General features: G+C 37.2%; 2 protein-coding genes across 5 annotated transcripts in view; both read left to right on the top strand.

Moving 5' to 3' along the window:
- The first annotated feature begins 223 nt into the window (after positions 1–223).
- On the top strand, positions 224–11,427 carry cxcl14 (chemokine (C-X-C motif) ligand 14). The gene is made up of 4 exons (XM_083915809.1): positions 224–589; positions 2,650–2,755; positions 7,753–7,866; positions 9,000–11,427. Exons 1-4 carry the CDS (start codon positions 526–528, stop codon positions 9,013–9,015), a joined length of 300 nt encoding a protein of 99 aa, XP_083771935.1. The 5' UTR covers positions 224–525; the 3' UTR covers positions 9,016–11,427.
- A 1,650-nt stretch (positions 11,428–13,077) lies between these two features.
- The window catches only part of fam13b (family with sequence similarity 13 member B), a 71,398-nt gene continuing 57,098 nt past the window's right edge, over positions 13,078–27,377 (top strand). For all 4 annotated transcript variants that reach the window (XM_083915182.1, XM_083915183.1, XM_083915180.1 and 1 more), the window contains exon 1: positions 13,078–13,265. The gene's annotated coding sequence lies outside the window, so the exon portion shown is untranslated. The remainder of the gene's footprint in view (positions 13,266–27,377) is intronic.

Raw genomic sequence — 27,377 nt, 5'->3', positions numbered from 1 at the left:
TTTTTGTTTGTTTGTTTTTCCCTCCCTCCCTCCCATTTCATGTTCTCCACTTCTCCCTCGCAGGCCACAAGTGTTTGATTCGCTGTCTGGCCATGCATAATAATGAGAAGAGGACAGCGGGCTTCTTTTTAAAAGAGCTGCTGCAGCCTGCCTCTCCACAGCGAAAGAGAAGAACGGGGGAGAGAGAGAGAGAGAGAGAGAGAGAGAGAGAGAGAGAGAGAGAGAGAGAGAGAGAGAGAGAGAGAGAGAGAGAGAGAGAGAGAGAGAGACCTAAACGAGTGATTGGAGGTTCATCCAAGCGCTCAGGACGCACAGGCGGAGTTGCACAATCAGCGCTCCAAAGGGACTCAAAAAAGCAGAAAGCCCACATCGGCTCCTTCAGTTCAACAGTCGCTGCAAGTGGATTTTATTCGAAAGAGTTTTATTGATTTTTTTTCCCCCGTGTGTTTTCGAGAGTTCGGATTTTTTGGAGCTTGTTTATAAAAAAAACCCATAAAGGCAATATTTATATATTTCTGTGAAGACATGCATCGGTGTACAGCGGTGCTCCTTTTGTTAGTGGTGGCTTTATACGTCCTGAGCGCAGAAGGTAAACTTAAAGGCTTTTATTTGTTCATTTTTAAAGTTTGTCATTTTTTATTTTTTTTACATTGAAGCTATGGTGATGTAACTGTATAACAAACAAAAGGGGGAGTCATGCATGTTTTTGAGGACTCATTCACACTTTTTTATGTGGGCATGAAAGGAATTAAGTGTAAAAATCAGTTTTCCCACCCAGTTTGTTTGAAACATCAGTAACGTTGATGCCAAAAGATCCCAAAATCTTCAGCACAGGTTGTGTAAACAACAGCTTAGAGTTAAAGTGTCTCAGTCAGTGGTGTGTTTCCTTGCATACTTATGCTCACAAAAAAACTGTCGTTGGCATCACCAATATGCCACCTGCTGCATGCGTTTAACTAATCTGATTGCAAAACATTCATTTCAGCACTTTGTTAAAGCCTTATTTAATCCATTAACACTGAACGCTTCTTAAAAACTAGAGTGCGGTAATGAATATAGCCTTCTGTTGGCATTCACAAGCGTCTTTACACTCTGAACATCTGAGCTCACCATATGTAACTGAAATAATTTAAAGCCAACTTTAATGAGGCCATGTGGAGGGGCTAGGGGATTGATGGAATGAAATGCCATTGCATATTTGTGAATAACAAATGAAGGAAACATTTTAGTAAAAAGAACCCCTTACATTTTAAATGTACTCAATAGCAACCTTGTATCTGCAAATATACTCACATAGCATCATAGTTTTGAACAAAAAGAGGGGAAACCACTAACTTAAAAACATCAGTTTACATTCAGCTTTCAAAATCACTAAAATTCTTGATAAAATGTTTTATTGTCATCACCTAGATGGCAGAATATACATAAGTAAACAGGTACATTAAACCCTCTCTCTCCTCATAGACTGAAGTGTTTTTACACGGTATACATGGATACATGGACCTCAGTGTTATGAGCTTTTGTTGTCCAGTGTGTCTGTGCTGAGCGCTCGCACCACTGTCGGGCTCAGACAGATTTAGTGGCCGGCAGTGGGGACAGAGAGCAGGTGATGGATGAAGGAAACCTTGGACTATCCAGGTCATCACCTTCCACCACAAATATACAACCCAGCAAAAACTAATTTTCTCTGCCTTTATTGTGCAGCATAATGTCATGGCAACTAGAAAAGCGGACCTCAAGGAGATGTTAGACTGAAATGTATAAATACTGGAGAAGTGTGACTGCATGCAGACTCAATTAAAGCAGTGCTCTCATCTGTCCCCAGTGGGATTACAGTTAGTCTGATATGAAAGCTGCATAAAAAGTTGGGTAACTGTTGAAGCTTTTTTTCCTTTCTAAATTGAGACCCTTAAGTGAGAATTAATAAATCCTCTGAGCTACATCGAAGTAACAAATTTTGATTAGGTCCAAACAATAGTTTTTAATGCAGCATACAATCTATTTTAAAGGAAATTTAGCATTTCTTCATTCAAAGTGGAAGAAAAAAATCACTACCTTTCATTGTTTGAATTATAATTAGTTTTTTCTTATTTTGAACCCGTTTATATGTGACTTGACTAGATTTTACTGTATTTTTAATGCACATTAATTAAGGAATTTGCCAAAAGAAACAGAATTTTATGTTTCACTAGATGTAAATATTGTAATCCCCCCTGTCAGTGTGTGATTTGAAGATAAGCTGGGGACTGATTCAGAGGAAATTGGCTGTCAAATCCCAAACAATTACCTTTTCTATCACTTGAATGTCTGTGGAAGAATAGTGACTGAAAATTTACTTTATTAATGTGTCACACAACGTGATCAGTTTTCCAGTTAACTTTCAAAAACCCAGCAGTACAAGCTCATTGTTACTTTTGATGATTGAAGTCAGTCTGACGTGTCTGTGTGTGTGTGTGTGTGTGTGTGTGTGTGTGTGTGTGTGTGTGTGTGTGTGTGTGTGTGTGTGTGTGTGTGTGTGTGTGTGAGTGTGTGTGTGTGTGTGTGTGTGTGTGTGTGTGTGTGTGTGTGTGTGTGTGTGTGTGTGTGTGTGTGTGTGTGTGTGTGTGCGCGCGTCTGTGTGTTTGTGTGTGTGTGTTGATATCTCGACAGCTTACAAGTGCAGGTGCACCAGAAAAGGACCAAAGATCAGATACAAGGACGTGCAGAAGCTGGAGATCAAGCCCAAACACCCGTTCTGCCAAGAGAAGATGATATTGTGAGTGAGACTTTTATTCTCTTTCGGTTTCTTTAATCTTTATTTGTCTGACCACTGACCTTTCTTACAGACTTTCTACCTATTCTTCTTCTTTTTCTACCTCCTTCCTCTTTATCCTTTATTTTTTTTTTCTTATTTTTTTCCTCTTTTCATTTACCTGTTTTTCTTTTTTCCTCTTCTCCCTTTTCTCTTCCACTTCTCCTTCCCTTTCTCCCCCGTGCTGGCATGGTATGTGTACCTGCTTCACACACACAGATATATATACAACCACGGCTGTTCTCTCACCATAAAATAATTTGGCAGCCGTACAGGTATTATCAAAACATCCTTCGTCTGTGCTTAAAGCTCTTGGGAGGATTTACAGTGTGATGATTAACTGATGATTTAGTGGCACCTCAACCCGCAGTCAGAAGCGAGAATTATTCATTAGTTGGTAAGAAACTCCACTTTTAAGCACGTTCTACACGGAGATCTAATGAAGGGTTGAGCTTAATTTCCAGTCATCTATCACACAGTTAAGATCCTGTTAATCACAACCTCTTAGGTTGTGTGCAATGCATACATCACACATATGCACCTTTGATGCTTCATATTAAGGTCCTTGTAATAAGTGTTAGTTAATAGGTAATAAGGGCCTTATGAGTAGCCTAAGAAGATGCCTATTTAGATTATTATGTGTTAATAATAATAATAATATAAATGTGTATAAGTGTTAATAGCATCATTAACATGTTCATTGTTAGATTAAAACACATCATTATGCACTTATTAACAAGTAACAGTTAATGCTTTTTGCAGCTACCAGATCTAAAGGGAGGACAGTGCCTTGTTTGTGTTAATAAATCTTTCCTTTCTGCATTTATTAACATTAATATATATATATATTAAGAGGGAGGGGGGTGACATGCTGCAAGGGCTGAAATCAAACCCAGGTCCTTAATACCTATACTTTTTAACTTAACTTCACTGCTACCCCCGGATGAGTAAAACATTTATCAGATTTGTCTTTTGGGATGGTTTTGGGATGATACACAAATTTGACATGTTTCTAAAACTAGGCTGCAAATCGTAAACTAAAAAGACAGCATGATATTTATCAGCTGTCCTGCGCTCTAAATATCGGGATCAAAAAACCTATATTGGTCAAGCACTTTTGGCTTTTGTATGATCTCTCCACCTCTTTCTCTCTCTCTCTCTCTCTCTCTCTCTCTCTCTCTCTCTCTCTCTCTCTCTCTCTCTCTCTCTCTATCTCTCTCTCTCTCTCTCTCTCTCTCTCTCTCTCTCTAGGGTCTAACTAGGCCTCTACTTCCAAACACACTCAAACTACCCTGCGGCGCTCAGATAGACACACAACTTTAAAACTTATATATACAGTTTAACTCTAATCTTCGATCAAGTCCTGAGGACAAGTTCTCATACGTAGCTAGAAATGTGAGGAATTCATTTGAAGTTTCATGTGAAAGCTACATGGAGGGACAACAGATGGGGATGTTATGTCAGCATCCCTGGTGTCCGTCAGTTTTGTGTTCAAGGCACAAACTCTGCTGCCGCCTGCTGGCAAATTACAATATCACACAGAGAACACAATGACATGAATCTGTTTGTTTTAGGGAAGAAATGTAAATCATTTTGTGTTAGGGTAAGGACTTGGTGGATTATAAGGTTTGGACAAGGAATGATATATGTATGTATATAAAAGAGGTTGATGTGTATGTTTGTGAGATATTTCCCTGGACCTTTGTTTGGACATAAAGGTGAATAGTAAAAATAACACCACATAAATTGAACTGATAAACCGTGGAGCATACAGCATACATTTTGAAAACTTCATGGCAGTAAAGTTTTCCAAATGGAAATTATTATTATTATGATTACAAGGACCCCGTACAATTTAAATATTACTATTAGTCGATTACTAAAGTAGTAATAGATGGAAAATTAACCTGCAACAATTCTATTAACAGATTTGCCATTGAAGTCAGATATCGAGTCATTTGTATATTTCTATATTTGCTGCTTTTAAGCTTCACTAATGTGAGTGTTTGCTACCTTTCTGTATTTTACAGCATTTTAAATGAACTATGTTTTTATTGTGAATTAAAGACGTACAAAACAGGCAATTTGAAGACGTCGACCTGGACTCTAGGAGCTTGTAATGTGCATTTTTCAAAATGTTTTGACATTTTATTTATATACGAAAGTCTAAAATTATGCAAAAGTCACAAAAAACACTATAAAGAAATGTTTAAAATAATAAATAGATAATATAAATATAATAAATAAATAATATGGAAACGTAAACATGCATTGTTTTCAAAGACTAATGCAGCCAGACGTGGGGAAAACACTTTGAGGGCTGGAATTGGTCTGCTTCAGCTCTCAGTTCTGTTTCTGTGTGAGTGTGTGTTACCCGCTGTTCAGCCATTATTTAATGCTGCTCTATTAGCATGAGATGGGGGCCACCAGCCGCCTGTGCCCAGTGAAAAATGAGCCTCAGCGGGCTCCGGAAAGCCACAAAAAGAAAGAGAGCAGGAGAGAAATGAGTGAGAGAGTCCCCCTCTGGCCTTTGTTGTGGCCGTTTGGCTTACGGCGCTCAGTTTGGCATTCGCAACGACCACTCGTAAAGCACTCACACAAGCTCGGAGCCACAAAATGTCCTTGTTTTCTCCTTATTTATTTTCTTTCTCTCCATTTTCTCTTTCCTTCTCTTTTCCATTCAGTCTTTTTTTGTACTTTATCTCTTTTATATCCCTTTTCACCCTTTTTGTATTGGTGCCCTGTGATCACTTTCTTTTTCTGTTTTTCTTGCTGCCTCTCTTCTTCCACCCTGTGTTGTGCCTCTGTCAGTTGTGTTCAGATCCTTTAGTTAAGTAAAAAGAAAATACTCCATTGCAAGGAAAAGTCATGCATTCAAAAAGTTAGCAAAGTAAAAGTACACCAGTACTGTCAACAAAATGTATACTCAAAGTATCACATTAAAGTTATGCAGATTGTTCAAGGGTGTAATATTATATTATGGGATTAGTATGACTCATTCATTAGTATCTAAGAAGCATTATAATGTTGTTGCTAGTGAATATGGTGCTCATTTTAGATACTTGGTAAAGTTTTTGGCTCTTGTTGTTGTACGTTACATTTTAATCTACAAAGTAACTTGTAATTGCAGCTGTCAAACTAATGTAACAAGGCAAAACATAGAATATTTCCCCTTCAAATTAAGTGAAGTAGAAGTATAAAGAAAATGGAAATATTCAAGTTACTGCCATCACTTTCTCTTACATTCTTCTTTGAGCTCTCTCGCAGCCTTTCTGTGCTTATGAAACATTTCACTAACCATATTAGAGCCACTTGCTGCACTTCAGCTGCCTAGGTGAATGATAATGAGGAGGAACTAAAGCTCGAATTAACATAGTGATTTGGTTAAATTTCACCTCTGCAGAGCAACCGTGGATAAACATTCAGGGTGTGTTTATTGTTACAGCCTTGCAGATATGAGTCCCTTGGCGTGAACGCATACAAAAGCACCTTCATGTTCTTTCTATTAAACACACACTCAAAGCTCAGTTCTTCCGTAACAAAGTGTGTACAGCTGCTCTCAACAGCCAAACAAAGTGACAACTGAATGAAACTTTTGATCCTAAATCCTTATAACTATTGAATGCAGCAATTTTTATTGAAAGTCAAGGCTTTTCTTTTCAAATCTACTCTTTAAGCATTCATGGTTTGGCAAACCTTTGAGTGTGTCACTGGATGGAGAGGCCCCATGGCATGCTGGGTGTTTTTCCCACATTTCTCTTGTTTGGCCTGAATATACCTCATGCAGGCAGACTGTCTCTACCGTTGCCTTAAGCAGAGAGTTACAGACAGACCGATTGATTCAAAAGCTTAGATGTCACATTTTTAGTGGCAGCCCTTTGCAAGCTGATCTTTTGAATTGCAGAACTGCGGAAATGTTATTGAGGCAGCTAAACTTTGAGGTAAAAACACGTCAAAATGTGCTACAATTAGATAATTTCTATTCAAACACCTCAGACTGACTTTCGGAGAGTTTTAAATACCCCCAAATCAGTATTTTTACTTGATTCGGATGATGAAATTCATAAAAAACCATTCATTTTAAGTTGGCCCCAGTAGTTGGTCTCAACCTTTTTTCAAACTATTGGTAACATATGGTACAGCCTACTTTTTTGACTGACTCTAAATTTCATATATTTATTGCTTAATCTCTACATTTTCCTCCTGTATTATGACTGAATAATTGATATGTTTGCCTGTTATCCTGTTATTTAAAGAACGTTAGTGTATATTATTGAATAGGGGTTTCACAGTAAGAGACTGTGGGCCTCCCCTCAGACAAAGCCCCCCTTAGTTTAATTGCTTAGTTTCGCTCAATTCCTGGATGCTTATGGGAACTGAACTCAATATTAGACTGTCTTGATCCAAGACAGCCTAATATTTATGTTTGACATAACTTTGACATAAAGTTTAACCAAACATATTCATTCAGGCTATTCTGTGTGATCTTCTTTTGATAAATAATGTGATATGTTCGGCCTGCATCACACTTTGAAAACCTTTGGAATAGAATATCTTTATTGCCATTGTACAAGTACAACGAGATTAAGTTCGCAACTTCAGTTTGATGCTTTAAGGTTTAAAGAAATACAAATAGATAAAAATAGCATTAAAGCTATAACATTGTAAACAGTATCCGACAGATGTTCAAATAGCTCAGATATGTAAACGCACAGTGTTGGTCAGTGTGTTAATCTATTTGGTGAAGTTAAACCGTGTTCGCTGAAGTAACTTTTTATAATTTTGTTTTGAGAGCTGTTCAACTTTCAGGAACAGGAAGCAAACTTTAATTTAACTGAGAGTATACAATTTTTGAATCACTTTTTATTCTTACATTTTGACAATAACGTCAGATTATTTTACTTCCTATCTTCTCTGTGGTTGTTGTTTTTTTGTCTCTTCCTCTCCGCTCGCCCCCCCAGTGTGACGATGGAGAACGTGGCTCGGTTCAAAGGGCAGGAGTATTGTCTTCATCCCAAACTTCAGAGCACCAAGAATCTGGTCAAATGGTTTCGCATCTGGAAGGATAAGCACAGGTGATTCATCTTACAATTCATTGAAAAAAACAGACTGTATATTTGTTTTACTTGAGTTTAAATTCCTGGCACTTTTTTTATAATTTCGTGCAGTATTTTTGTCGATGAGGCGTGAGATGCATTGTTTTCAGGGCTATGCTCAAGAATGAAAAGATGAAGGTGAAATTATTTAAAATTTTGTTATAAGCTTGGGACAGAAGAGTTAATGAGTGGCATTGTTGTACAACTATTCTCATAAATATTGTTGTGGCTGTTCTTCTTAGCTCTTAGTCCCCTTGCAGTTTTCAAACATAACCTAATAATGCTACGGATGAAAACAAAAATTATTATTCTAAGCGGCTATAATCAATATTTACAATACATCAAATGACTACATTGTACAATGCATCACTCGTAGTGACAAACACACATACAATTATCACCCGACTGTGCAGTTCCCTCAGCTCTACAGAGGGTTATAGTGTCTTTTCTAGTGACTCGCTGGTGAACATTTATCATCTAAAGAGTCAGATATTCCTCTCAGGGGTCAGTACAGTAGAGACCATAACCGAGCTAAAGGGAGATTGAATATTGTTTTTACATTCATCGGATGGCCAAAACACGACTCCAAATGTCCGTCCATGGGCAGCCCCCTCGCTCTGACATCTCTCCATTTAATGCATGTAATAATAATAATAATACATTTTATTTGTACTGCACTTTACATTCAACAATCTCAAAGTGCTATGTTTGTAGGTCCTGTTTGCTTGAGTGTATTTCGGCACTATATACTGTAATAACAGGGGAGCATGTCGTCTTCTTCTCCTCTCTTATTAGATTTCTATACCTTTTATGGAGGTCAGGGTCAGCCACAGACAAAAAACACTGTGGAGGAGGCAGAGATTCAGTATTTTGCCTTTGAGTACAAAGGAAAAATTTAAAAAGGGACCCTTTGGGTTAAAGGGTGATTAATGTCCTTCTACTGGTATCCACAAGGCCAACAAATTAAATACAAGAAATTGAGACTAAAGGAAAACACCCGGTGGAGGAAGCCAATGATGCCAACAGAAGGCAGCTAAAAGAGTCACTTTAGGACAACTGACCGAATGTAACCAAACACAGAGAAATTAACTCTATTTTTGTTTCTTCCTCAGGGTGTATGAAGCCTAAAACCTTGGCTAACCAGCACACGTGGATCAAGTGAGACAAAAAAAAAGAAGACAACAATACCACCAGGACTGTGTTTGCGAAGTACAAGATGTAATCTACAATCAAACTGTACTTCTTCCCTCTTCTGCCTGAGATGTGTCGAGCACATTAAGAGATATGTTTAGTTCGTATAAATAAGCTGTTGGGCTCCTGTTAGTAGGCCATCACTCTAGTTACAGTCACTCACCCCTCCGGTCTTTACAACTGTAATTATATTAGTCGAATAGTGGATGAGACACCACCAGTTTTAGGTGTATTACTTTAAGGGACTTCTCTTTTGCTTTTAGGTCTTAAAGAAACGGGCAAATCTTCCTTTGGAAACTACAGTGTGGGTGTTTAAGTTGTTAAGATTTTCACTACTCTGTATTCAGTGTCACAGGTAGGACATTTGTGCTATGCCAACATTTAGGATCTGATCAGCAGTGTTTAGGAGGTTGTAGTCAAAAATGTAGCGATAAAGTTTCTCAGTGAATCTGATTCTCTGTGTTTGTAGAAGAGAGGTAGTCAGTGTGCGGTGACATATACACTGTAATGCAGAATTTGCTATTGTTCAGTCAGATAAAGGAGATCTACCAATGTGTGTGTGTGTGTGTGTGTGTGTGTGTGTGTGTGTGTGTGTGTGTGTGTGTGTGTGTGTGTGTGTGTGTGTGTGTGTGTGTTTACCATGTGTCCATGCTAGTCATATGTATCAAACAAACTACTCTATAGCACCCATGTTGCAAAATATCATCTAATTACCTGGAAGGGTGTAGTTTCAATAGATATTAAAGATTGCAAATAGTTAATTCTGCGCCATTTCTACGAGTGGAGTTTATTAAAACATTTGATTATTAAATACACTATGAAAGCAAGACTGTCTGCAGTTTGCATCAACAAAGTACTTTCTGTTGTATAGTTTTACTGCCTGAAAGATTTTTTTAGGTCCACCTTTAGAAATAAATGTGTAATGAAGCAATATATCATAGACACTGCCTACATTACCACTGTATTGAGATACATATTATAGTATCGTTAAAGGATAAGGCTGGTGACGTGTTTTTTTATTTCTTAATGTTAACACATATGTAATGAAAATATTCAAAATCAACAATGTGTTTCTTCCCTAATTCCCTAAGATGTCAGTAGCTTTGAGTCCCAAATCCATTCATTCAAGACATGTGTTTTTAAAAAAATGATTAAACAGATTAAAAAAAAGAAGCTAAATAGCAACTTAAAACAGCAGTGTAGCTTTTAGCAAACTCCATTCAAACAGGAGTAAATAGTGTATGTTTGGGGGACTATTTTCACCTGCGGATTAATTCATATTTGGTCCTCAACTGAGTATTAACAGCCTCCAAACAAATGACAGTGGTCATGTTTATGGTAAGAAAGAAAAGCATCACCCAGGGCAATAGTGAAGCTCATTGATGAATTTTTAATAGTTTATTTTACTTAAATGGAGCATTATGCCTGTGATTATTTTTAACAGTGGGGTCTGTGCACTGTGCCAGGGGTCCATGGAAAGTTTTCAGATGAATTCATTTAAATTATATATATATGGATGTATTTTCAATGCTTCATTGTTCAACATTTAATGTTTTGATTTTAAAAATCTAAAATAGTTAATTGATTATGATCCAGTCTAACAAATCTATAAGTCTTAAAATCTACAAAATTGTTTAACGCATGTCTAATATCTTAATCTAATCCTTTCTCTTGTTTTTTTTTTTACATAACTAAGACTGTGGGAGTGTAGAATGATTGTATAATATGGTATTATTCCAACGGTCAGACATGAGGGGAATATCAGGCATTTGATACATTGTTGGTTTTGATTTTTTCATGGGATTTGTTGACAATAAGAAAAATAGAGAATACAATGAAACGTATTCTTTTAAATGTGTTACTTAACTGTTTCATTATTTTACAAAAATTAGCTTTTGACCTGTGCATGAGATTTAAAAACTTTCACATTAGCAGTCTGAACCATATTTACTGTCACATAGATCATATAAATATATGTCAGACATTGCATTTGTAATCATAATGATCATTGCAATGTCTCCTACAATCCCACGTGGATGATGATGCTCTGCTCTATTACGATTTTATGTCTCCTTCTGGTAGATCTCCTGAGCAATACTGTCAAACGTGTTATTATTCTGTATGCTGTGGCTACACTTGGTAATAATGACTGTTGTGTGTTGTTTTGTTTCCACCAAACAGAATTCACACACAAATATATCTGCGTATATACAAAACACCACATTTTATTTACCGTCTGTGCATTACTCTTGTTTTATATCTTATATAAAAATATATATAAAGAAGCATTTTGTAAATGGACCAGTATAGCCTATATGTTAGTGAGAATAAAATTACATTAAGACTTTATAGTGTCGTGTGTATTGTATTACTGCCTTCTAGTTGTTTTTGCTATTTAAATCTTAGTTTGACAAAAGATATTTGGAGAGCGAGTGTTTGAACAGGCCCAGCAAACACAGTTAAACATTCCACTGAGTGTAAAACAAGAAACACAGCAATAAAATGTCTTTAGAGCAGCATGTTTGCATTTGATTCATTACGTGTTGTGATGGAAATAAACAAAGGAGAAACAAAGCCGTTGCAGATGTGTAAATAGGAAGGAAGCTGGAGCTCTTTCAAAGTAAAGTGCTGTGAGACAAGCAGTCCACCAGGTGGCGGTATATACCAACTGATTTTTATCAGGCAAAGAGCAGGACACCCTACTGTGATATAATGGATGCTAACAGTGAATAATACAGAGATAGTTTACCTGTAAATAGTTCAGTGATGATGACATGTTTAGACATATGTAAGTTATTGTGCATACTCACAGAAATACACTAATTCACATTTAGATATTATGTATTATGTTCTGTATGTAAAGTCAATGTTAATAAAACTGACAATATCAGGTAATATAGAGCATTTTATAACAATATCTTTATCTAATAGACAGTGTATTTATTAAATCTTGCATCAGAATGGTATACAGTGAATAATATTAAAAAGTATGAATGGGGGAAAATAATACCAGTATTATTAATTTCAGTTCAAGGTGTTAGTTGATTCAAAGCTACACGGATTTCCTGTGAAGAAATGTCACTTTCAGGATATCATTGATACATTAACCTGTAACTATCTCTATGGCAACTGAGTACATGATGAGATGCCGATGAAAGTTTCTGAAAAATCAGGTTTAAAGTACAATATTTTCCCTCTGAAACAAAATCTAAATATTTTAATACTGATCATTATAATGAGTAACATAAAAAGTAAGAGCGTAATACTTACTCTAAGTGACTTCACCTTTGCTGGCATGTATGCGGGCCAGTAAGGTCACTTTTAAACATGCTAATACTACCTATACATATGAGCTGAATCAAAACAATGCATGTGTACAAAAACAAAAGTGGTGCACTATGAACAATGGTGAATTCCAAATCATACATTGTAAGTAAAAGTACAAAAGGTACACACATTTGTTATGCAGAATGAACCATTTCAGAATAATGTGGACAAATACGTTTTGGTATTTGTATGTATATTATATTATTGGATTATAATTATTGTGTACATCACTTTTTTTCTTTTTTTGGAGGTAGCTAATGCATTTCACGAAGGGATAAGTAGTTTGTATCTAATATAATACATCATAATTAATTTGTTGATTATATTTTGTATGATTAAGTTTATCAGTAAGTAAAAAGTACAATATTTGCTTCTAAGGTGTAGTGGAGTAGAAGTGTAAAGTAGCAGAAAATATAAATAATACAAGTAGCTTTAAAATTTTGACTTGAGAACAAAAATAGAATAAATAAATCCCAGCTAACATAAAGAAACCATTATCTTTGTTTCTATGTGCTACATCAGCTGTCTCTGCCTGCCTGCTGTCTGAAAGGCGGGGTAAGTATTTGGCAAACGTCTCCCCCTGTGTTCAGAGTAAAAAGAGGCGGGGTCAGTATTTGGCAGGTTCGTCCCTTGAGGGTGTGTATGTGTGTGAGAGACTCGCTAAGCAACGAACGAGTCGACCTGCGAAAACGGGCATCCGACAGCCGCCAGTCCGAGCACAAGAAAAGAAAAGAAACAGGAACCACATTATTTTTCGAGTGTCTTCGCAATGTTCCCGACGATATTTCAGCACCGCCTGCTCTGATCCCATCGAAGTAAAGAAGAAATTAATGCATCTGGCTCCTGTCTGCTTTGACCTGGTAAGGTAACCCTGAGCGACTGATTAGCTCGCCTGGCTAACAGCGCTTCTTCTGGTTCACTCAGCATCTACAGTAGCTAAATGCTAGCCAGCTAAAAGCTAACTGCGTCTGGCGCTTTTGTGTTATCTGTTTACTTAATTATGTCTTACGTGTAGTTGACGAATTTATCTGCCGCTGTTGTGTCTTTATTTAGGGGCGAACGTTGAAGTGCACAAGTGGCCGTTAAAAAACGTTTATTGCTGTGTTCATTGGGAGCTAACGGCTACTAACGGCTAGCAACGGAAGGCAGTTCCATCACATCTGTGGCTCCTCCGCAGCCTCAGCGAGCACAGATAGACAGAAAAAAAAACCTGACATAAATAATTTAGTATTTAATGTTTGTTTCTGATGCCACAAGCATGACTGAATAATGCCTCTTGTTTTCGGTTTTGCAAGACATTTGATTTTATAGTTGTGTACAGCATATTGTGCGTCTTTTAGCTTCTGCATCAAGAATGTGAGCTGTAACGGGTGAGAGAGAGTCACCTGGTTTTGACGGTTATAATTGTCCACAGCCGTGTGCAGAAACATGCATCCTGTTTGTTTCTGGTTGCTGAAGTTTTGTCGCCGGTAGTTTCGTTTCACTGTTTCTTGGAAAGCTTCATCATTTATTACACAAAGAGGTTCCAGCAGCTCGGTCAGTGTGCACTGTGTGTGCAGGAATGTTCTGGTGTTTTCTGGCACAGTGTTTGCCTTTAATCTGTTTTTCCCTGTGGAGTTTACTGGTGAATATATTTGAATGTGTAATAATTCATATAACAACGTCGTTCTAAGGACGACTTTCATTTCTGGGCCATTGCCCTGAATTAGGACGGATTGTGGCTTTCCATGTGTATCTTGCATAATATGTATTATAAAAGTACCCTGTAGGGTAGTGGATGCTCACTTACATTATTGTGCATACATGCAAACATTTGTATTCGCACATATTCAGCTAATATAGGGTAAAAAATAAATCACTATCACTTATTATTGGGATTTTATATGTGAAGTTAATTTTGCAACATTGTAGATATTAAGCTTTAATCGATTATTCGTTTGACATAAAATTAAGATGCACATCTTTTGATAGATTAATTATTTAAACAATTTTTTCCACTAATTTGTCAATTTTGTATTGTTAACTGGACAAAATATGATACATATAAACATCAACATGGGCATTTTTTCACTATTTTTGACATTTTGTATTCTGGATAATAGTTGTCACGTTAATTGATCTGGGGTCGGGTCGCGGGGGCAGCAGCTTTAGCAGGGGACCCCCAAACATTAGCAACATTGCTAATATCAACAAATCTAATGATCATCGTTTTTTAAAATAACATCTTTGTATTAAGTCAGGAACAAACTGATTGAGACATGAAATGGAATTCAGAAATAATATTTAATGTTGCATGAGACGGTAGAAAGTAATATACAAGGCCAGCCAGTATTATGAATCTGTAAAAAGAAGCCTGAGAAAACTGCGTTGAAGACTGACTTAAAGGATGTTATTTATGTACTATAAATACCTTTCCTGGCAGGATTTAAGTGCTCCAGTAGCCTCTGATGCTTCTGCATTATATGCTTATAAGACATCTATGTAGCATTTAGCTTCAACAATATATAAATGTACTGTAAACACCTTTATTTCTGATGTTTTTATGTCTGTAGTCGTTTGTTTTTTGGTTCCTGCCATTAGTATCTCAGCAACAACAACTTTAACCTGCAGCTACCTTATGGAATAAACATGATCTATAGTCCTATCTGAGGGGCATCTGCAAAACCCATCCTATAGCTCAGTAAAGTTTAACCTGTTAGCAAATCGACTTGGTTATTGTGTAAGAGACGGCCGATATAGGAAGACTGGAGTAAAGGTCAACTTTGTAGTGATGCTGTTGTTGAGTCAGCTGCAAGTTTTAGATTAATAATACACACAGCTAAACTAAAGCATTGTAATACAACACCCCTCCAATAAATTCTCCCTTCATGAGGGTTATAATGTTTAGTTTTGGTTGGAACTGTTTCAGAGAGGTGTTGATTCAATGTGATGGTTATTTTGGAGGATATAGTGTTACAACTTACTTTGGTTTAAGGGTCTAAAGCTTTGGCGTCTAAGCTGTAGTGAGCTGAAGAGGCTGAAAATGAGGAGAAAACACATAAGAGCTGCTTTTAAACACCAGAGAGTGTAGGTTGAGGCTGGTTAGCTTACCAGTTAGTGGGCGTGCGGTCTGAATGACATCTTCATAGGGCTGGACAATATGGCCAATTTCTTCTATCCAGATACGGAACATTTCATATCTTGATAACAATATATATCACAACATGGCATGTTCTCTGGTAGATCAATAAATAGTCTATAACCACATGGTAATGCATATTTTTTTGTATACTCCTGTGTGGATTTAATGTGTAACAAATGATAATTGTTTGATTTTATCAATCTATTAAGAACTTAAGTGCAAAATATAAACTTGATATAATTTATATAAGATTTTAAGAAAATTTTGAGTTGGTATGTGCTTGGCATTGTTATTATTGTTATTATCAATTTAGATGATGTAACTGTGTATCACGACATCGCGATATAAGATATAATCACAATACGGTTTCACTGAAAGATGATAAACATCATCTAATTATCGCCCAGCCCTACGTCTTCACCTGCGAGCCTCTCCGTGAGGCGTTCCAGTCCGCCTCGTTAAGCTGACCATCCAGCTTTAACAGCCTAAGGTCTTATGGGCTACTGCTATCAAGGGGCTATAATTTTAACTCAAACTGTGATGTGTTCAAATGAAAATTTAATATTCATTCATTTTCAGGCATATTGCTCCGTGTGCTCTCGCTGCACATCTCGAATCACAACTCATATGGGCCCAACTCAAACAGCTCTACATTTTTAGAAACAAGAGATAGAGAAAGGTATTTATTTTTTTTATTAATTTTCTTTTCATCAACCTCCTCAGGGTAATACTGTTCAATTCAGTAGCACCATAAACACCAGGTCCATAAATGTGGTATTTCCTGCAGGTCTGTGGTATTAAAGTGCATTCTTTTTAGCTAATGTAGGACAATTGGTTTTATAATTGATTCATCTGACAGGTAATTGGATGCATCCTGATTGCTGAATGGCTAAGGAGCACACCACATAATGTCCTCGGTCAAGTCGTTTGTTTTATCCAACAAAACAATCACACCCCAAAGATATTCAGTCATATGACAAAAAAAATCAGCAAATCCTGACAGTTGAGAAGTTGTATAGTAACCCTACAAATATTTTGCTCTATCCATATAGATAAACTTATTGATGGACTAATCATTAAAGCTTTTGCTAAGTGAGCCAACAGTGCCATTTAAAATTAGACCAATTAAAATTAAAACCCACTGGATGATGATTCACTGCCCAGTAAGGGCCCCGAAATCCCCCCAAAAATGTTTTAGAACATTGTCATAAAGCTAAAATATTGTGTTTAAGCCATTCATTTAAAACGATTGGCTTGTTAACTCAGTGGCAATGGCAATAAATGACTCAAGGCATTGATTTGCATTCATTCTCATTAAGTGTACCCTAGCTGAACTTGTAGCCTTTTATGTGAAGGATCTCACGTATGCACATACCAACGGTGTCAAAACTCTCCAACCTCCTGCAGTGTGAGATAAGACTGTGTACGTAAGATGACCCATAGTTTTTATATGGAAGGAAAAAACGCGCACACACACACAGCAGTCACAGCAGTGTCATAACCACACAGCTGCCTGCAGTGTGGGATTGTTGTTGCCAGGTCAGTGACTGGTTGTTTTAGACTCTGTGGACAGGGGCCAAGCTAAACCAAATGTGGTCCAAATCTCTCTAAAGCTGGGCCCACACTGCCAGAAATTCACCAGATTTAATCTTTCTGCATGTGTTCACACCTGTATGAAAATAGGTTTCATAATACACTCTAATAAAAGCTATTGTCTAAAATATAATTAGCTTTCATCATTAAACATTTAACTTGCTTTTTTTGCAGCACAATACGATAACAAAATAATAAGCTGACAGTAAATTAAAGGAATAATCAAAGCAGTGCAATTGTATAGAAATATGTTGATGCAGACTACAAAGAGATATCTCATTATTTAACAAGGAGCCTTGGAGCATTATCTTCTGGCATACATTAAGCCAAAATGGGCCCAAGGCGGTTTCCCGCAGTGTGGCAGTGACCGGGCCCAAAGATTGTGTAAATGGAGATCGTCAGTTAGCAGCTGAAATAACACAGACTTCTACAGGAAGAAAATATTTAATTAATGTGCTGTTGTCTTTCCCAGCGAATATCAGGCCCACACAAGGATTGTAACGGGACTATTACTGGACTAAAAATACTGTAATCTATCATTCAGATGCATTTTCATTTAAACATATGAAGACACATGAAAATTAAAATATGTTAGATTAATGTAATATTTGCTATGCCACAGAAATGTAGAAAATGATGTGACTTGCTGACGCTTCTCCAAAGAAATCCTCATTGATCACATCGTTGCCTTGCATTTGATTCTAAGCAAAAACATGTCAATTCTGATAGATGGATACACTAGCATAAGACCATTTATTTGACGCTAAAATGTTCCCAGGTGAAAGGAAATTTACAGTGCTGAGACTGGAGTTTTCTTGTGTCTTTAAACACCAACAGAAGATCAGCAGCTATATATATATTTTTTTTTCAAACAAAAATGGCAATAATTCACTGGTTGAAGCTTTTCAAATGATAGTATTTACAGGTTTTCATTGTCTTCTATGATACTGAGCTGAATATTTTGGGGTTTTGGAATGTTGTTTGTATAAAGCATGCAATATTTCAACTTGGGCAATGGAACATTTTCTATTTAATCAGTTAATAATGAGAGTAATTAATACGTTTTAGGTTTAGATTTACTCAGTTGTCTAATATTTTGAGAGAGAGAGCAAGCAAATGTGTTTCTACCAAGTAAACTATTCCTGCTTTTGAGCAATATTGTATTTACATAATAATTATTTTATTATTTATTTCATCCATTCATAGTTTTCCAATTAACACCATCTCAACTTAGTCTGAAGGATGTCACCGGGTACTGTAATTGCAGGGGACTTGGTGAGACAAGCTCTTAAATTTGAGATACCGTACCAAATAAAGACTTGAGAAGAAGAAGACCTCAGCGGACGATGGAGAAATCCTGTGCTAAGTGGCTGGTTGGGTTGAAGTAATCTTGGGGTGAGAACATGTTCTCAGTAGATTTAAGAGCTGTGCTCTAACTTCACAACATCTCCTTGATGTATGAGCAGCAGGGGAAATGGCACGGTGATGATAGTCACATGACTGGAAATACAGGAGTACAAACCGTCATAGCCTTTATCTGTTAACTTTTTCACCATTTTCAGCCCTGGTTGGACTTCTGCTTTAGCTTAAGTATGTGGTTTTCCGTTGAAAGATATTTTAAGAAGTTTAAGTTAAATGTGATCTGAAATTCCCCATTCTAAATATCTCTTTGCGCACTGGTCTCTTAAATGACAAATGCCCAATCATAAGGCATAAGGTACCAGAACTAAAAGTGATACCTTCAGATTGTTTTTGGCTGTCAATTGTCATTTACTAATATGCTGTCGATTTGTTAACGGACTGAGCAATGCTCCCACTGAAAGATGGTCCAAAAAGTGACATGTAAAATGTAGCCCAAAAAAAAACATAAGCCAAATTTGGGTCAATAAGTCTACCAACCAGACAGATATCGCTTTCTAGTTGCTTAGCGATCCATGCTCACCTTTTTAGGTAGGCTGATGTTCTTCAAATACATGAGCTAATAAGTAAATTCCACCTTGACCTTTCCTGGCTTGGACTTAGAAGTATAGTGCTGCTTGGGTCAAAGAGTAAAGTAATAAAGTCTGTTTTCTGGCGCAGATCCAGTGATCAAAACCAGCCAACACAGCTCGGGTGCCATTTAGGTCAGGTTAGAAACAGGGCTGCCCACTAAAAGCTGATGATTTGAGTCAACAGTAGAGAAGACCCTGACTCACATTTTGTTCCGTTGAATCAGTGCACTTTCTTTTTAGCTGCATCATTGAACACAGAGCAATGCAGGAGAAACAGCATGACAGGATGCATACTTTACAAACCAAATTGTGTCTCGCTTTTATTTCTGGAGTCAATGCATCAGCCCTAGTTAGACAGAGAGTTGTTATTAGTCAAGATGAATTGCAATAGAGTGGGGATGGGCGTGAGTGATCAATTCCTTGAGTAGTCCTTGTTTCAAATTAACTCGATTGGTAAACAACTGCAGTTTTTTGTGTGCGCGCACAGCACCTCTTGGTTCTGCACTTGACCCGAAAACAAACACCTTCAATTTTTGGAACCAGCTCCTCGCCTCATCATCCGAGAGAAGTTTTATGATCTACATGATGGGGGTTACTGTGCAAGGCCCAGACAATATGGAGGAGAAAGGCAGTGGCGCTCAGGGCTGCAATGTTGAAGCATTTATAATATTGTGACATCTCTAGTCTAATGTACATAGAAAATAATGCATTTGACTGACCACAGAGCAGATTATAGCAGCCAATCTGCTTATCGATCTCAGCTCATTTGCCTGTCCTTGTTTTGAATGAACACAGCACCGCCTCGACTCATTGGCCTAAAAACACTCCTGTGTGACCTAAACGCTTTTTATCATTTGTAAAAATCTGGTGCATTTCTATTAAACAAGCATTAAAAATTATAAAAAATATTGAAATGAGCAAAAGTAAACATAAAAAAACTTCCTGTATGCGGTGTGAGACAATCCTTCAAAGTGCACTGCCAGTCTGCTTGGTCACTGTTTGCATGCTCTTCGACCTGCTCATTTGTCAGCGTACGCTCACAGCTGCTGTTTTTATCTATTGTTTACACACAGGCACAGATGGAAATAACAAGACTAGTATTGTCATGTATAAGCTATTTGTTCTGTTTTAATTCAGTCTCATTCAATCCTCGTATAATAGAGCATCAAGGATATTTAACAACAGACCCTGGATTTCCTCTTTGATTCTCTATAGTCTCACTTCCTCATTGCACTGGGTCACTGCTTACATAGAGTTGTCATGTACAGTGTCATGTCATGTGCATGTACAGGATATAAAGATAACAGAGGAAGAAGGATTTTTTTTTTAATGCAGCAAAGCCAGAAGCATACTGGCTGGTATTTTAGTGAGCACTGGTCTGGAAATTTCAGTGTGAGACAGAGTAAGAGAGAGGTGATATAGATCAATACTGAATCAATAAAGCTCAATGTCATTGTGTCAATTCAGCTGAGCCCAGTGACTCCAGCAAGCTCTCCTAAAACTGTGAATTGTAATTCTGTTATAAATCATACTGTATTACTGTGTGTGCATTTTATGCCAAAGAAAATATAAATTAAGATTGACCATTATCCAGCCTAAAAGGATCGTATACTTGTACAACCCTGCATATAAATAAACAGATTAAATTGCCCGTAGGTAATTACCAAATGTAGCTTTCATTCATTGGTAAGATGTTTTCCTGGCAGAAACGTCACAGAGTCGATCTTAACTCAGACAAATTGAAAAAATCAAGCTAACGCTAACACTGGAGGGAAAACCGCATCCATTGAAATGCTCTCAGACTTGACTCAGTCTCAAATATATCAGCTAAACATCAGCATTCAGACCGTTAAGCAGAGCAAGCTGAATAACTTACAGCCTGGAGAGCAGGCAACCATGGAGCAACGTAACATTACTGTCTGATCAAGCTGTTAACTCTCAGAATCACACATGCCACTGAAACGACTGTCAGCAACTCTTCGACTGCCGACTCTTATTTCACTGGTTGCACAGTAAATGGAAACAAAAACGTGTAGACCTGGCTTACAAAAAGTAACAGTTAGTGTGCAGGAAAAGGTTTATCTGTTGTTTGGCAAAAGTCCAGTCCAGAACTATTTATGTTGGCAGAGACAAATAAATGACAAACAGACGATAACCTGATGATAATAAATGCTGCAAGGTCGTGATGTTGTACTGAATATCATCACGGTTGTGATTATCTTCAGCTATGACCCGAGTGACGTATTGATATTCAATACGTCACTCCTTCTTGTGTGATATTGCTTAAATATACCATCAGATTATATACGTTTGTCACCTATCAGAGATTGAGCCTTACTGTTAATACTGTGGTAGCTGTTCCTTTCAACATCTCGGGTTGCATCAGACCAATATTGTGGTCAGTGTTACAAATCACTGTTAACTTCATGGTCATATTTCTCTTGAGTTTTGCGTCACTGTGATGGAGGGTTTTGGTGTGATTTGTATTTAATAAGCTGAATTAGCTAAAACATTAATCGTTTCTCTGTCAATTTCTTAAGAAAAAAAGATTTTATATTGAGTATGTACATGATACAGAGGATTTAATTGATATCACCTATCCCTAATTTATGCACAGATATTATAGTGAGCACATTCAGTGTGATCGCAGCCTTAGTGTTAAAAATGTTGTTAATCATTCTGTTGCAACACAAGGGTGGAACAAATTTCCAGTAGTTAATGCACATGCCCAATCTGTTAATATTGGTTTTCATTTGACATAGGTTTATTGTTTGAGACCCACAAACTCCACACTACTTTGTTGTTTTAGAAACCATCAGAAGCATGAATCAGTAGGACTTTTGTAGTTGAATGTGACCTCTTAGAGGCCAAATAAGTGATTATATATCGCATCTCTTTTAACTTGAGAAGAATTCAATGACATCTCAAATGTCTTATTGTGTTGCATTCAGTATAGCTAATAAAGTGGTATTCACACAAAGGCATGAGTTTGATTACCTAAAGACCGAACACTATTAAAATAGAGCCTTGTGGTAAATTGTGCAAACAGACATTACAGATGGGGTTTTATAATTGTGATCTAAACCTTTTGTTTTGTTATTCAAGTTTGGAAAAGTCAATAAGTAGAAAAACCCATAAACCTGTGTGACTGTTCACCCAGATGGCAACCAAGCAAACTTCATGCAAATGTCCCAAACCAAATGCTCCACTCCCACAATTGCCAACATAGAGCTGCACTTGTTTCCACTGTAGGCGTTCAAGCTTTTTTGCAGTGTCACAGCCCCTCTGGCCAGAAAAGAATGGCTCTTATTTTACTGTTTCCTCTTTAGAGCCTTTGTATGGCATGTCAGCCCTTCCCGAGAAATATAGTGGAGAGTGACATGAATCTATGATAACCTGGAGTGTAGTGAAGCAGGCTTGAGACTAGTAGATCACCAGTTCAAAGGAATTCCCTCCTCCTTTAGCAAATGCGATCAAGCAGGGCACTTAACCCTGGCAGTGGAAGTGCACAGTGGTAATTAACCGCTAGCCACCAACGGCTGTCGTACTGGGCTGAAACTATACAGTATGCATAGGAAGAATTGCTGTTTAGTCTTAAGATTAATACAGTATAGGTTCAAGGTTCATAGGAGACTCATATGCAACAAATTATTATTTTCATTATAAACAACTCTACACATGATTTTCTAGATAAATTAATAATAATAATTTGATCTATAATGAATAGCAAAACACTGATTTGTTTTTAATTAAATTAAATTACATTTTATTTATAGCGCCAATCATAACAAAAGTTATCTCAGGGCACTTTACAGAGTAGGTACTGAAATGTCTTATTTTACAAACAGTAAATCAAGGTCAGTTCAGGTTGCTTTTTTAAGGTTAGGCTTTTATTTCCTTTTTTTTCTTAGAGCAGCTGAATAGTGACAGGAAAGGGGGGAGAGGGGATAACATGCGGTAAATGGCCACAGGTCAGATTCCAATCCTTTGTCACTGCCAAGGACTGAGCCTATATGGGGCGCACACTCTACCTGGTGAGCTAGAGGCCGTCCAACTGTCTAACTGGCTGTCTTTAAGCCAAACGTATTCAGTTTATTATAGAAAACACAGAAAAGCAGAAAATCTTCAAGACCAGGAAATGTTTGAATATTTGACATTTTTGCATGAAAAATGCCATAAACAATTATTGATTGACCGATATCATTAAAATTGACGGTAATCTTTATTTTAACTCTATGTCAATCATGCTAGGCTAGATTGTACATTGAACAAGTTCTGTCCATTCCCTCGGGCAGGCATATTCATCAGATCCTCAGGCTTCAAAGAAAATCCAGTTGAAGAAAACTCAAAATAAGGGTTATATAAGTGCAGTCCATCTACCATAATACAATGAAAATAAGTCTTTAAAAAGGATCATTATTTTTTGATTGCAGTTTCTTACATCTGCAAAATAAATAACAGGAAGATCCTGCTAGTTTGGTTGGAGTAAGCGATAAGGCCTGAAAAAGCCCACGTCCCCTGAAGACATGTGCTTATTAATTTATCACTGACAGGGCTTGCCTGGGAGGAGCAGCTAAACTAGGCTACTGAATCAAGGGCAAACACTGGCTTTACTGCCTCTATGTAATACCTCCTGCTTTGTCAGGATAGAAAAAAACCGATAAAAAAAGGTTTCAGTAAATTAAGTACTGTGTTGTAAAGAAAAAGTAAATGCTACATGTTTGGATATCAAGATGAAAATACTGCTATTAAAAGGCAGCTTGAACTTGCTCTCCTAATGTTATTGACTATACATGTCTATTTACTCTTACTGCCACAAGTCAAACAGGAAGGCTCAGTGCTGCAGGTTTTATGTCAACTTTAGGGTTTGATGGGTGTGTGTGTGTTTGTTTGTTTTAATCGGAGTTTAGTTTCCTCAATGTGTTTATACACTTTAAACCATTGTATTTTATTTCCAAACGTTTATTCTTTGTGCTAGTGTTTTGTATACAGTCAGACTGATACAGGTGTGCACTGTTGGTGCACTGCTTACTCCTCAGAGCAACATAAAACACAAGCTTCATATTAAACAGGTCATTAATAGATTCCCTGTATGTCAGCTTCGTGCAGTTAAGCAGTTTATATCCTGGATGGCTAACTGATCTAACGTTAGCTGGAAATTAACACAATTTCCATGAGGTGACACATTATGAGTAGTACGTAGGTGTGTGAGGAAGATAAAACATAACTGTTATACATCACTACCCCCACTTTTTCAATTTCAAGACGAAAATATAAATATATATATAAATTTGGGTCAGAGTGGTGTATAGACTTATCAGGTGCTTGTTTCTCTTGGTAGGTTTATACTTGTCGTAGGTTGTTTAACCAGATGAGCCACATTTCTTTTAATGATATCTGACAGGATATTTCTAAAACCCATTACAGGACCTGCTTTGTTACAAGGGAACAGATAATAATCTCAGTCACATGGTTAATGATTGAAGGAGGAGATTTGTATGTGTTTGTCTCTCTGCTCATGCCGATACAATCCTTACACCTCCGGTGTTTTTTTAAGGCGTGGGCTTGTTTGTTTGTGGCAGGTCATGCTCATACCGTAGAGTTCAAGGAAGTTATGCATTTGGTTAGGGTCACGCAATGTATGTGTGAAGAATGGACCCAATAACCTGACTGAGGACAAATACAGGTATAAACGGGGTTAGATTGATTTGTGGCTTTTCAGGCCAGAGAGCAGTTGTAGCTAAGAGGTGTTTTTCTACTTGTTTTAAGATTCTTAGTAAATAAACTGAGAGTAAAAATTCTCCTTCAGCTTGTTAAACTGTTACATTTAATAAACTTTGATACGTTCTTTTTAGCGTTATTGTAGGCTTTGACGTCCCAAAGATATCAATAATGAGAAGTCTAAGTCTAAAGGGTATGTGATCGATCTCGTCTCGTCTGAAGAGCATTCCTGGGGTCTGACCTTTTTCTCTGTGACTTTCAACTTCCCTGATTTTGGTTGACTATGACAGTTTGGCCAGTGATGATAAGTGATGCAGAGTTTCACTGCTTTGATCTTTTTTATTTTGGGGATTTCACAGCATGATGCAAGTTGGAATAAATTTACAGAATTATTTATAACCTCTTGTGAATATTTAATCTTTTTGGTTGTGCATGGTATGGAGGCTATTTGCCAGATCCCAGATTAATCATAACAGGTGTTGTTCTCATATGTAATGCATTTGACATTTCCTTTATGGAATATGAATGCATGGGGTTTTGCTTACTTCAGCAGTGGTTATTTCAATAATTACTATGAAACCAACCATCCAGGAAAGTTTTTTTCAGTTAAATTATATTATTCAGGACTTCAGGGTGTGTCCAGTTGATGTTCTTGCACCAGTTTTCAGTGAAGAGTCTGGTCATCTTGTGTCATCTTCTGTTGCTGTGTGTTTAGTATTTAAATAATCACTCACTCAAAATGTCTGAACCAGCAGTCAAGTTAAATGTCTCCCTAAAGCATTCTTTAAAAAAAGAAAGGTCACAGGTTCAAACATGACCAATTATTGACCCTGTGACCTTACCGGCTGCCACCCTGCAGAGCGCTTTTGAGGTTTTATCAAGCAGGTGCTGCTTTTAGAAGCAAACTGAAATCTGATCTACAGTAGGATTATTTAAATTTACAGCTGCCACACTGATATTCAATTATATTTACTGTTTTTGAAAGCCAAGGGCTGGGAGTGCTGGAGATTTCCCTGAGCTAGTATTCTTATTATGTGTGTACACTTTTTCTTGAGTAAAATATTGCTTTTAACATTTACATTCAGAACAGGACTAGAATTTATATTTATGTACAGCAATAGTTACATTAACAACAGCAAAGCCACTATATACAGTCAGTGATATCTCACTGGAAACAGATTTAAAATGTCAATAAACTAGATAAAACGGTGCATACAGACAGCAAAGTAATGTTATAATGTTTGATCAATACTACAGCCTTTAATAATTTAGCCTCAGGATTTATTTCGCTTATTTATTTGTAAACATAACTAATCAAGCCAGAATGGCCCTACAAGACTTGTTAGAGGTTGAAATCAGAACATTGACACTTTTATCATCAGGAAAGACTTCTTTTGGACTGTTCAGACCAAAAGCAGTCCTGCGTTAAGTACAGTCTGTATTGGTGTGGGCATATTTCTTTAGGTGTCAGTAAGACAAAAAAAAGCTTTGAGTAGTAGTTTCATGAGTTTGAAACCTTATCAGATGCTAAATACTGCATAGCAGTTAATATTACTATGAGAAAGGATTTAAAAACTCTGGGAAGTTATCATGCAACGGTAAATTCAGTTTCAACGATTGCTATGTAAGCATGAGAATTACCCGTTTCACATTACAAAGTAATGTACCAGACATCAATGAGGTTTGCTGACCCTTTTTCACACAGTGCTGACTTCTGTCTTAACATAGCTGGTCTTGTTCTTAAGTTGTGCGTCCCCTTCTATACTTTTCTCTGTGTAGTTCTCATATTATCCGTTGGTCTATTTCCCTTCTGGTTCTTTAGTTTTCTCTTTCTCACTTTCTTCTTCTTTCTCTCCCTTAGTGCACCACATTAACTTTCTGTTTCCCTTCTAACAATGTGCCTCCTTGTTGAGCAGTAGGTTGTCAAGCATGATATCTAGGATTAAGACACACAGACTGACCCAAAGAAACACAGACAGAGCCATTCTACACTGCTCCGTTACTGACCATATCCCCGCTACAAAGGCCTTTTTAGGGTCAGTTTTCATGGCAGATGAGGCGCTGGTTTGGGAACATTGAGTTCCCTAATCTCTGAGTGTCTTTGTCCTCATCTGTCTGTTACAGCTCACTGTTTAGCCTGTCTTAAAAGGTATACACTAAAATACTGTGCTGCGTAGACCCTCAAATTGTTGGTTGAATAATCATTATACAATATTCAATAGTATGTGTTAGGTACGTTTTTCACATCCATTCAGTTAGCTGACAGCTACAGTATCTGGTTTGTAGTACCTTTTTTGGTTTCAATGGTAAGGGTCCTGAACCACTACCAGAATTTCAGCAAATAGGTGGATTTTCTCTAGCTTTTGAAGAGGCTTAGAGCCGAGCGGTGCCAGTTCAGTTTGTTTTGGAAGGAATTGAGGATGAAGAATGAAAGGACTTGGCATTCTTTATGTGCAAACATAAGACTCCTGAAACCCCCATTTAATAAGCCTGAGTAATAAGAAAACCTGAAAATGAAGTTCAGCTCTTCAGCCAGCATCAAATTA

This window comes from Echiichthys vipera (genome assembly GCF_963691815.1).
Source record: "Echiichthys vipera genome assembly, chromosome: 6".
NCBI lineage: Eukaryota > Metazoa > Chordata > Actinopteri > Perciformes > Trachinidae > Echiichthys > Echiichthys vipera.
Note: the sequence above shows the minus strand (reverse complement) of the source record. Positions and strands in the feature narration are given on the sequence as shown.

What these genes read in the sequence shown, in the direction of transcription:
- cxcl14 (XM_083915809.1), top strand. Translation starts at nt 526, where the DNA reads ATGCATCGGTGTACAGCGGTGCTCCTTTTGTTAGTGGTGGCTTTATAC. An exon ending in ATACGTCCTGAGCGCAGAAG is followed by an intron (nt 590 to 2,649) that starts GTAAACTTAAAG and finishes ATATCTCGACAG; the next exon opens with CTTACAAGTGCAGGTGCACC. An exon ending in TGCCAAGAGAAGATGATATT is followed by an intron (nt 2,756 to 7,752) that starts GTGAGTGAGACT and finishes TCGCCCCCCCAG; the next exon opens with TGTGACGATGGAGAACGTGG.